The sequence below is a fragment of the Sorex fumeus genome, unplaced genomic scaffold (assembly GCF_029834395.1).
Source record: "Sorex fumeus unplaced genomic scaffold, SorFum_2.1 ptg000054l, whole genome shotgun sequence".
Taxonomy (NCBI): Eukaryota; Metazoa; Chordata; class Mammalia; order Eulipotyphla; family Soricidae; genus Sorex; species Sorex fumeus.
This window is the reverse complement of record NW_026606111.1, coordinates 41893998-41906910: the sequence shown is the minus strand read 5'-3', so window position 1 is coordinate 41906910 and position 12913 is coordinate 41893998. Positions and strand designations below refer to the sequence as shown.

At 36.7% G+C, this 12913-nt stretch overlaps 1 protein-coding gene and 1 non-coding gene across 10 annotated transcripts in view; one reads left to right on the top strand and one right to left on the bottom strand.

Annotated features, from left to right (window-relative positions):
- TRDN (triadin) overlaps positions 1-12913 on the top strand; it is a 426217-nt gene that overhangs the window by 340043 nt on the left and 73261 nt on the right. For all 9 annotated transcript variants that reach the window (XM_056125007.1, XM_056125005.1, XM_056124999.1 and 6 more), the window contains one exon: positions 1489-1539. In XM_056125007.1, coding sequence (XP_055980982.1) covers positions 1489-1539 — 51 coding nt within the window. The remainder of the gene's footprint in view (positions 1-1488; positions 1540-12913) is intronic.
- On the bottom strand, positions 10243-10346 carry LOC130033756 (U6 spliceosomal RNA). Its single transcript, XR_008793978.1, has one exon. It is a non-coding gene; the product is annotated as a U6 spliceosomal RNA (small nuclear RNA).

Here is a 12913-nt window from a genome sequence, read left to right as displayed (position 1 = left end):
AATGCAAAAGCAGTAAATTACCCCCATTCGTGTATAGAAAGTTAATGAAGCTTCTCAGTATGATTATTCAATCTATGACTAATGATTTCAGCCTTACATGCTGAAAAAACTCTATCCCTACTTACACTCAGCACAATACATGCCAACATGAATATTTCATGTCACTAAAGTCAATTTTAGAATTTTATAACTGTCTAAAGTTGTAGCTTAACTACACATAATATCCTGTATTGAGGAATGCACTGTTTTCATTGGAAATAAATAAATTTTTGACACTACTGGACTCAAAGAATTCTAAACAATTACTTCAGCTATCTACCCATTTATAAGAACTATAAAGATATTATGGGAATATTTTTAAAAATAGTTTAGAGAAATGCACTTTTTTCCTTTTTTCCTTCTTACTGAATTAAAACTCATTTTGTCAGTAAAATAGATTTTAAGGTTTAATGTTACATATGAAGCATAAAGCTGGTTGTGTCTTTTATTCTTTAGTAGATTTCATTGCTTACTTGTTTGTCTGCAATTCACAAAATTATCAGAGTTACTATATACTTGGAACTGGTAATACAAATGAAGTTTTATTTGACTTACCTAAGGACTGCATATTTAAGGCAATCAAAATTCTTAGATGAACTTGCTTTTCAAATCACATTACTCACGAAAAATGTTTTACTGAATTCTGATTATGAAAATGTAAATTTAACATGATTTATTCAGCTTTTGCAATATGATTATTTAAAAGTAACCTAAGAGAATATGAAATTTGTTATGGATATGACACTTTGGAGGATGTAAATATGCTGACATTATATTTAAAAAATTACAAATGAGGAGGAGAGATAGTACTGCAGGTAAGACACTTATATGTGACTGACCCTGGTTTTATCCTGACACTGTATAGGGTCTCCCTAACCCTGGCAGGCAAAATCCCTGAGCTCAGAGCCAGAAGGAAATCCTGAGCACTGCTGATTATGGACAAAAGAGAAAGTCCTCAAATATATTATAAAATAATGAACAGATAAATGAGCTGGAGAGATAGCATAGGAGATAAAGCACCTGTCTTGCATGTAACTGATCCCGAATTTATCTTTGGGGACCATATGTGGTCCTCCAGAACCCCAGTGGTCACTCACTTCTGAACACAGAGGGAGGACCAGCTTGTGAGCAACACTGGGTCTGACCTAATGTGCTCCTCAAAAACATTGCAGATAAATTACATTCCTATCTATTCAAATGATCATTTTAAATAAACAAATAGGTTGTAACAGATCAAACAATTTGCCTTTCTTGTCAATAAAAGTAGAGGGGAGTTTTATACTTTACATTATTGTTTCTTTATCTCTGTATGATAAATAAAAGTTTTAAAGAAAACATCATTTTCTTTTGCATTCTCAGTACCAGTAGTTCAGTGATTCTTACATGTACACATATTTGAATTTCATCTATTCTATGTGAGTCAAATGATTGTTCAATGTTTCTTTCCAGAGTCTGTTAAGGGGAAAGAAGTGAAGGCTCCAGCTTCCCTTAAAGATAAAGGTAATAGAGTACCATGAAATGTAAATATATATTGCCCTATTGTGCATTTAGTCATATGCAATAAAATGACATATAAATTATTTTCTGGGCTTTCAAAACTAAATTCTCAGATGCCTTATTTTTTGAGAGAAGGAAAATAAGAACTTATCCTTGTCATAACATGTCAAACTGTACCATGAGTCAACAATGAAAAGAGTTGCTATGTCAATAATGTTATTTTGTAAAAGCTTTGAAAAATGAGTAGGTGATTTATGAATGAGAAACTTGTAGCAGACTAAGGAAATCAACATTATATAATATAGCTGTACATTTTATAATGGGCTGGAGTGATAGCACAGTGGGTAGGGCATTTGCCTTACACGTGGCCAACCCAGGTTCTATTCCTCTGTCCCTCTCAGAGAACCTGGCAAGCTACCAAGACTATTCTGCCCACATGGCAGAGCCTGGAAAGCTCCCCATGGTTTATTCGATATGCCAAAAACAGTAATAACAAGTCTCACAATGGAGACATTACTGGTGCCTGCTCGAGCAAATCAATGAACAATGGGAGGACACTGTAGCTACAGTGCTATATTTAATAAATGCCCAAGATAAATCCTATTGAAAATAGCTCTGGAAACCAAACATTCATGAAAAAAGGAAGAGCTATGCAACATTATTATTTTCTCTGCCCTAGCTTGCCATTCTGTCAGTTCAAGTATGGGACAAATTCCATAATGAGGAGAAATTTAGTAGAAACTATATCCAAGGGATCTCATCTTGGTAGATAAAATTAGAATCGACAAGAAATGTTATCTGGGTCACTGTGTAAGAGCATTAGAATTCCACCTAAATCTAATGCTCCTGCTGATGCAATTTATTTTTCCCCATACTTTCCATTTTGTAGACTAGGAGTAATGTAGATTCTGATATGCCATACATCAAATTTTGTTCCCATATGTATAAATAAATAAGAGTAAAGCATTCTGTTTCTTATTAATCCTTACCAAAACGTTGTATAGGCGTGGTTTTGTCCTCAGAGTTTGCTGAATTTTATTGTCAAAATAATCAAAATACAAATTTTCCATAGTACCCCTCTTCATTGAACTATTGAAACAAGAGAATACATCTACAGTATTAGATGTTAAAGATAATTTGTTTCTGTAGTTGCCATAGAAAAAGTGATCTGTATAAATAGTTTGCCTGGGGAATGATAAAATTTCCAATTTACTGGCAATTTTCATTTAAACAAAAAGTCTTTGATTAAACTTTTATAGTCATATCTTAAAGTTGGAAAGTTGGGGGAAGGGGAAGTGACAGAAAATTCAGTTAGAGAAATGAAGGCTGCATAGAGACCCCATTAATCAGTGTAGCAGTGTGTAAAAATCATACCCTCAAGTCATATTTTTACAACTCTTTAATGAATTTTAAATTAAACAAAATTGTTATTTAATGGAATACAAGATCACATGATTATTTTCTTAGCCTACATACTTAATTGAATTTAAATAAATACTAAAAGCATATTATGATATCCAAACCTACATATCCAAACACATGTATTTGTATTTCTTTTTAAAGTATTATTGTATACAAAGTTATTTCATTATCATCACCAATAACAGTTATTGTAGATAACTGTCTGCATTTGTGTATGTCTTGCATACACAATTTTATGTTCCTTTAACGTAGTACTCAGAATCTTTAGTCTTTTAAGAATATTCATAGATGTTAGAAGTGAAATATTGCTGATTTTATTATTCAAAGGATAAAAATTGAGAAATTCAGATTTTGTATTCACCTGAATAATATATTTTAGAGACATCAGACTTCTTGGGGTAGAAATACTGGAAGGTTTAAAGTGTTTGTCCTGAATAAAACTGACGCCAATTCAATATACAGTACCACATAATGTATCCTTAGCACAAAGCTAGGAATAAGGAGTGATTTCTAACACAGAGCTAGAAAGGCAGCTCTGATCACAGCTAGGTATGGTCTATACCCCTTCCAAAAGTGTGTGTTTTCAAAAGTCTGGTGGCGCTGTCTCTTCTGCCACCCTTGTTCTGTAGTATCTAGCCATTTCCTCATCCTGGGGAGATCGATGGCAATGAGCAGGCGAAGGAAGGAACAAAGGCCAGGCTGGTTGGTATCAATTATAGTTTATTCCAATTTTCACTCCCCTTCTGCTTCTCTCTCTCATGCCTGAGCCCCTCCCTCTCACTTCTGACTCTGCCCTCTGGAGCCAGAGCCCGAGCCTGAGCCTGAGTCTGAATTTGAGCCTGCGCCTCCGCCTCCACCTCCCTGCCTTTACAGTCTTAGTTTATATAGCAATCACATAGGGTGGTGACACAAAGGGAGTTGAACATTAACAAATCAACAAAGAGAGGTAAGACCACTCCTCCAGGAGATTAACTCAAGGATAAAATCTCATCTAAAGAGATTATTCCAGATTACTAGGAGATCCGCTCAAGTGTGAGATTCCAACAAGGGTGTGTTCTTTTCTCAGCTATTAATGTACTTAAATAGTTGTAGTAAATCTACTTCCAATATTCCTAGCAATGCCATTCTGTATGAGCACAGTAAGAGATATAAACTTACAGTTTGGTTCTTCCTGAGGACATCTCACTATATATTCCACAGTTCTCAGGCCAGGTTAGTCTTCCTAGCCCCAGCAGGGTCCTAGTCTCATCATTACTTACTTTTGGATCATGAAAGCATTTATCTATGACCATGCCCTCAACTTGTAGTTGAGTATTGTGGTGCGTTGGCCTGGCCCATTTTGATGCCAGGGTAGCTCACAGCTTGTCCTGGGTCCATTCAGTCCCTCACTGAGACACAATTTTTGGGGTGCTAGGAACTAAGGGCAACTGAATCAAGAAAGCAGATGACCAGTAGTAAATATTATTTGAAGCCAATCAACTCCCAAGTTATTAAAGCATAATATTAACTGTCTTCCTGTGTCCATACAGAAAGGACATTGCTTTAAAGTAAACTATGCCAAAGACATATTTAAAATACAAATTCAGTGTCCTAAGAAGGATCTGACCTTACAAGCTAACAGAATATGATTAGGGAGAAAAGGTGATTAACTGACTGGGTAGGAGAGCACAGAGAAGAGTTTACAGATAAATAGAGGAATGGGAGTGATTCGGGAGCACTGTGATGGGCATAACCTGATAAATAAGCTCCCTGTGGCAATGTTATCCTACACAAAAGAAACTAGATTTTTAAAGTATCTGATTATTGATTAGTATACATGTTTATAAGAAAATCTACATTTAGATGATTGGATATTGCCGTACCATATTTGATAGGGTTCAAATATGGTAACACCTACGAGGGCGATTAGAGGTTGCCCCTAAGGCCTCTATCCCTCTCAGAAAGCCTGGCAAGCTACCGAGAGTATTCCGCCCACACGGCAGAGCCTCGCAAGCTATCCGTTGTGTATTTGATATGCCAAAACCAGTAATTACAATGGGTCTCATTCACCTGACCCTGAAGGCTTCACCAATATGGCAGCATTGAGAAGGATGAGAAAGGAGAGGCCGATAAAATCTCAAGGCCTAACTAGGCTGCCACAACGAAGGAATACAAAAATGATTGTACTTTCAATTCACGTACGCTAGCATCAGATGCATCCATCGAGGACCTGATGGTACAAGCAAGAAAGATCAAGTACGACATCATTGGTCTGACCGAGACAAGAAGGCACCAATATCATTATGCCATTTTCGACACTGGAGAAGAATTGTTCCTCGGGACATGCGATAAAAGAGGTTTCGTAGGCGTCAGTGTCCTTGTCAACACAAACTTGGCCATGAGCATTGATTCATTCGAATGCCTAACAACCTGAATCCGACGTTTACATTTGAATAGATGTGGCTTACTGCCAGCAGTTTCTATCTTCATTGTCTACGCACCAACATCTAATTATGATGAAGGAGAAATTGAGAAGTTCTACATGGAGCTAGAGAAGTTCTATAAAGAAGACCACACCTTCTACAAGATCATTGTGGGTGATTTTAATGCCAAGATAGGACCAAGAAGAACAGCTGAAGAACTTCACAACAAGACCCATGGCCTAGAATGGAATGAACAGGGTGAGAAACTGAGTTCATCATGTCGATCAAGACCATCCATGGTAACTCAAGATTCCAGAAGGCCGAATCTAAACGTTGGACATGGGAGTGTCCCGGTGGACAATTACACAACGTAATAGACCACATCATATTCAATCGACGGTTTTGCCTGATTGATGTCGCTGTTGTCCCAAAATTTCAAACGGGATCGAACCACCGTCTCCTTCATGCAAAATTCTACTTCACAGAGCAGGGAGAAAGGGCTGCAAAGTTTAAAAAGAGAACTCTCAGAAAGACCACCAACTGGGAGCTCTTTGGCACTATTGCAGCAACATGGAAAGATGCCATTGTTGACAACATTGAGGAGGAATACGATCGACTGGTTCAGCACCTCCATGATTATGTGAGGAATGCCGAGAGAGATAGTCACAAAAAAACGCCTGTCTTTGAAAACTTTGAGCTTATTCGCCAACGTGGTTTGGCGCATGCCTCAGGCAACCGCAAGCAAACGTCCGAGCTTGCAAAGCAGTGCAGAGCTATGATCAAGGAAGAACCTCAAAGAGAGAAGAGCAGAAGTGCTGGTAGATGATTCCACTGTTCTTCCTGCATTAACATACGCCTCAGAGACCTGGGCCCTACACAATCAGGATGAGAACGCTATTCGGGTCTCCCAAAGAGGAATTGAAAGAGCTATGCTTGGAATATCATGTTTCACTCAAATGAGAGAAAGAATCCGGAGTTCTGACATCCGTCAACGATCAAGAATCAGGGACGTTGTCTCGTTTGCCAAGGTGTCAAAAATCAGATGGGCTGGTCATGTAATGAGATTTAAAGATGACCGCCGGACTAGAGCTGTTACTGACTGAATTCCACGGGATGTCAAAAGACCGCTTGGCTACCAGATGGTCAGACTTCTTCATCAAGATCATGAATGATCGGTTTGAGGCTCTTCGTGTTCCTAGAGCGAACAGATGCCATTGGACTACACTAGCACGTGACAGGGACAAATGGAGATGTTACTGGCGCCCACTCGAGCATATCGACGTTTAAGGGGAAGTAAAGTGATCAAGATGATTGGATAACATTGCTTAGTTTAATCACACAATGATGCTATAAATCCTTTTCAAATTAAAAATCTAAAATCATAACTGGAAATTAATATTATATGTTTCCACATTTAATTCAGGAAGTTCAACTCAATATATATTTTAATATTAAATGCTTGTGTAAAAATAAAAAATAACTCAGGTTTTCACAGAAAACACTTGTTAATTATGATCTACTTTTCAATAATAATATAAATGCATCTTTATTATTAAATATACTTTTAAATATATAGCACATTTTATTTCAATATAACAGAAACATTTTAATTCTTTGTCACATCTTATAATCAGTGATGCTAATTCAGTAATTATAAGGTAGAACAGAGAGTAAGACTATTTAAAGTTTTGTCTTCTATGGAAAATGAAATATATATTCAAGCTTTGATGCCTCTTATTTCCCTCAAATACTTCAAAATAGGTAAAGGTAAAGGTAAAGGCCCTCCCGTTGATCGTCGATTTGCTCGAGCGGGCCCAGTAACATCTCCATTGGAGACTTTGTTGTTACTGTGTCTGGCATATCGAATACTCTCGGTAGCTTGCCGGGCTCTCCGAGAGGGGCGGAGGAATCGAACTTGGGTCGGCCATGTTGACCGCTTGTAAGGCGAACGCCCTACTCGCTGTGCTATCACTCCAGCCTTCAAAATACATAATGAAAATGAATCACAATCACGATCACAGTCATCCTGTTGTTCATCGATTGCCTCGAGCAGGCACCAGTAACGTCTCCTTAATCCTAGCCCTGAGATTCTAAAAAGTGCCACATTCAAGGCTCTTTCAGGGTTAGGAGAATGAGGCACATCATTGTTACTGGTATTTGGCATATTGGGTACGCCACGGGGAGTTTGCCAGACTCTGCCGTGTGGGCAGGTTAGATTCGGTAGCCTGCCAGGTTGTCCAAAGCAAGATGAGATAATAAGATGTTGCTTCCGGAAGCAGGGTTTTATAGTCTCTGGGTTTGGCTGTTGATGGGATTACACGGTGTTGATTACACTGGGTGGGGGTGGGGAGGCAGTTGGTGGGTGTGATCCCGGCCTACTGGAAGATTGAGGATCTGGGTGGAGAATGAAAATGAATAAACTGAAACATTTATATTCAAATGCAGATATATTAGAATTTAAAACAAAAGAAGAGCCAGAGAGATAGTGCAGGATGCAAGGTCTGTCTTTCATGTGACTGACCCCGGTTTGCTTCCAGACAACAGATTTGTTTCTTCAAAGTACCTCCTGGAATAATTACTGAACACTGCTGAGTGCTCTCCCTATGAAAAATAGAAGAAGATCGATAAAACAAAATGTGCAAAAAGAGACTGGAGAGATACACAGTGGTATTGCCCTTGCATACAGCTGTCTCTGTCACCCTGATGATCTGGCACCTGCCAGGCGTGATCCCTGCGTTCAAAGCCAAGAATAAACCCTGCGAACTGCCCGATGTAGCCCCATACCCTCTCCTACAATGTTAAAAAAAAAATTAACATGAGTAATGATTGCTGGAATCACTATTTCTCTCTTCCCCAGAGGGAAATATAAAATACATGTACTTAAAAATCTTTGGAGCCAGAGAGATACTACGACGGATAAGGCACTTTCCTTGCATGCAGTGAATTCTTTTTGATCCTTAGCACCACATAAGTTTCTCCAAGCATCACCAGGAGTGATTCCAGAACATAGAGCCAGATATATTCCCTGAGTATAGCTAGGTGTGCTCCCCCTACTGGACAATGAATGAATACATACATACATACATACATACATACATACATACATACATTAATAAACAAGAGGAAAAATCGGGGAGAAAAGAAAAGAAAAAAACGAAAAAGAGATAAGAAAATTCAAAATAGTGAACCATAATGAAACTACAGTGCTGTGGTCTAATCCTTTTAAATCCTGATGAGGAGGAGTTGCACTCCTAGGAGGTCAAGGCACTAAAGGTAAAGGTAAAGGCCCTCCCGTTGATCGTCGATTTGCTCGAGCGGGCCCAGTAACGTCTCCATTGGAGACTTTGTTGTTACTGTGTCTGGCATATCCAATACTCTCGGTCGCTTGCCGGGCTCTCCGAGAGGGGCGGAGGAATCGAACTCGGGTCGGCCATGTTGGCCGCTTGTAAGGCGAACGCCCTACCCGCTGTGCTATCGCTCCAGCCCGATAGCACAGCGGGTAGGGCGTTTGCCTTGCACGCAGCCAACATGGCTGACCCAAGTTCGATTCCTCCGCCCCTCTCGGAGAGCCCGGCAAGCTGCCGAGAGTATTCGATATGCCAGACACAGTAACAACAAAGTCTCCAATGGAGACGTTACTGGGCCCGCTCGAGCTCGAGCAAGGCACTAAAGCTCCTTTTAATAAGCAAGGGTTTCAAGCAAAGGTTTCAATTCTCACTCCAGTTCACTGTTTGCTGAAGTGGAGCTCTTATTTAAGAAAAAGGTCTGTATAGATCTCTGAGCGTCCATTGATGGTTAATTATAGACACTGGAGTTGAGAATAGACTCATCTTTCATCCAAGACCTAAAGCAATCATCTGTGTGATGGGTGGGTTGTTAAAGAATTTATCAGCTAACACTAAAGGCAGAGGTTAGGTTTGCTCTCCAGTGAGCAAAGTGAAATATGAACTAGAAAAGGGGGTCATAAAAGGAGCACTACAAGTGCAATTCAAAGAATAAAAGAAAAATAAAAAGATGTAAGACTACAATACAGCAATGTCCCTTATATGTGGGTTCCAAAACCCACAGTGGATGGCTGAAATCACTCATTGTATAGTATCAACCCCTTTCCTAAATTAAAGAAACTTTCAAATTTATTCTGTAATATTTAATTCAGTGCTACAATTTTAAAGATAAATTATATAAACTAAGAGTTACATAATGGCTCACACTACTATTATTTTTTTCTTTAATGTAGGAGTATTGCTAATTATTCAGCCACTGATTACGGTGGTTAAATTGGGCATCAACTCCAACTTACTTTTTTTTTCTTTTTTATAAATTTATTTATTGATTCACCATGAGAGCAGTTACAAAGTTTTTGGGTTTAAGTCTTGGTCATACAATTTTGGGGTTTCTTGAAGTTTGAAGGTACCCACATGCTGTTGATATACTCGCCTCACAGGTACAGATTGACCAGCTGGCAGCACCATACCCCCTCACACTACTAATTATTATTTACTCTGTTTAAAATTTTTTGATATTCAGGATCTTAGATGATTTGCATAGTCGAACAGCTTTTTTTTTAATTTTAAATGTGTAATTTAAAAGATGAAGATGATTTATGAGCAAGCTTATTCCATTCTTATTGTTGGTGGAAGTGCTTGTGTAGTAGTAAACAAATACTAAATATATGTTTTTAATATTCTCACTAGCCTTTCTAAGTTTTATTTTAAATTTTCCTCCTGCCTTTTCAATATGTCCTTTTGTACTCCTTTCAACATGTGCTAAGTAGTAACTCTCCATATTACAAAATGCCATTTTTTTAATTTTGTGCATACTGCTTTGTACAAAACCTCTTCATTTTTATAATAACGTAGAGCCTTTGTGAAGATGATTCATTTTTAATATGAAATGCTTCACAAATTTGCATGCCATTCCTGCACAAGGGCCATGCTAATTTCTGTATCATTCTAATTTTAGTGTATGTGCTGCCAAAGTGAGTACTTGGTGGATTATTAATGCTTTCTTTACAGAAGTTTGGTAGTTACAACGAATGATTACCCAAAAAATGAGAGATCGTGCCTGATTCTATTTTTGAAACTGTGAGAACTGTTTGTTCAAACACAGCTAGTAAAGAAACCAGTATATAATTGTGCTAAATCTGGATTGCCCTTTAGAAGGGCTACTCCATGTAAAACAGGCAGCCAAGAAACATCTGCACTTAAAGCTTCCACTTCCCATTATTCTTTCTGTAAAGATTTTAATTTTTCTAACTAAAATATATTGCATATGCTTTTTTAAAATCAGAATGTAAAAAATGTCAAACACTCTGTTTTTCTCAGGCAACGGCTGAAACTTTGTTGTACATTGATCTTCTCCTTCACTATAGCTATCATTGAATGGCACTGTTTAACATACCACTAATAAAGCAGAAAAAAACTGATTTTTTTTAGACTTAATTTTAGCTTAAAAATTATCATCTTCAGGGACCAGAGAGATTTTACAGTAGGTAGGGTTTCTGCCCTATTTGCACAGAGCTGGAGTATTTTCCTCATATTCCATAGGTCCCCGAGCCTGCCAGGAATATTCCTGGAGTTCAGGGCCAGGAGTAAGTCCTGACTGAGCACAGCCAAATGTGGCTCAGAATTTTTTTAAATCAAATAACTGATCAGTCTTCAGTTTTATGTTTCCATGACAAGATAAATTTTAAATAATTTCAACTTCTTAAATGTGGAAGGTAGCATTATTCAACAGTTCGAGAGATAAGGAACTAATTAAAAAATAAAATTTTGATTTTTTATAAAAAGTAGTTTTCTAGTTGGTACTTTAAATTATGTAATGAATACCAATGTTACTTCAATAAATTAAGAAAAACTAATACTAAGCATAAATAGATCAACCCGATAAAAAATTTAATCACCAATTGTTTAATTGCAAGAGATTAAACATCAAATTATAGGATTAAATAAAATGATCAATTAAAAGTTCTAAAATTTTGCCTGTAAAATTAAGTAAAATTCACAATTTTTTCTGTCACAGACTAATAATTATTTTAATAACTTTGTAAATTACATTAAACTACATTAAACATTTAAATAAATATGTACTGTATTTAGTATGATAAATAATTTAGTTATTTATAACCTACAATACGTGCAGCATAATTCAATTCTTTCTTATTTTACTGTATGCATTTCATGCTGGAATACTTCCAATGGGGGAAAAATGAGGCAAACATTGAGACATTGAAGAAAAGATAGATACAGGGAGAGTAATACAGAAAAGTACATCTACCATTGAATAGATGGTGCATGATACTTTGCATGTATAGGAGACAAAGGCTCACAAAATTAATATCTGACAGAGTGATATCGGAAAAATATACTCATCCATTCTGTATGAGTGAATGTCTTCTGGCTCATTTGGTGCTTTTATTGTCCACTCAGCAAACTTCCTTTGTGAGCACTAAACTATGGGAATCTTGCCAAGGAAGAATTGCAAATTCAGGACTTATGCATAAAGCATTGAGTCATGCATTAAGTGCTTGCTTACGAATCAGAGACATTTTTAGATCTATACTTATAGAATCTTATAAAGCATATTTTTTTTCTTACTGCCCTAATGTAGATGAAAGTGGCAAAGGAAGCAGAACGCAGACTGAAATGGTACAAATTAAATAGTCTGTGGTATATTGAAGTAAATAATGTAGATATATAAAAGTCTGTGATGTAGATAATCAAATATTATGAACTATTTGATCATAAGTGTCGTTACCCTGTATACTTATACTCAAATATAGGACATTATCTTCTTTAAAAAGTCTTTAGACATGAATTTACTATTTAAGAGCAGTCAGAGCTATTATTATTTGCACTAACATAATAATGACAGATAAAAATCAAAATTAGTATACTCTAATTACAAATAATTTATAAATAAAATTTTTCTGAAGACATGTTTTGAAAATTAGTTTAACTATAAAATAAATAGGAGGTATAGTTCTTGCCTTCTTTCGTGCCTTTGATCTCAGTTTAATCACCAGCATGTTTATTGTCATCTAGCACCACCAGGCAGGAAGTAACCCCTTGGCACAACAGGAGTGACCCACAAAATAAAAATAAACTTACATATATTAATTAAATTAGGAGTTCAATGGGAGTTCTCCTAAATACTGAATCTTGGTGCAAGCTTCATGGCATGATAGTAATTCCCTATCTCAGTCAATAAGGCCTCAGACACTAAACAAAATGTGAAAGTTTGTATGTATTCTTCATCTATAAAGTTATTTGAAAAGGAACACAATAGATTTGTAAGCTTGAATAATTTGTATCCATGTATAAAGTAGTACTATTGGCAGAGTTTCAAAAAGAAAACATTCAAATGGTGACTCATTTGAAGAAAAAAATTAATGGATTTTGAATCAATTTATCTTCATTAACTCTTGATTATATAGAATTTTGTTTTTTTTTCAGATGTGTTCCATTTTAAATATTTTCATTTTTTATAGTAGAAACACATTTTTTAAATTGTGGATGGAAAGATAGTACAGTGGGTATAGCATTTGCTTTGCA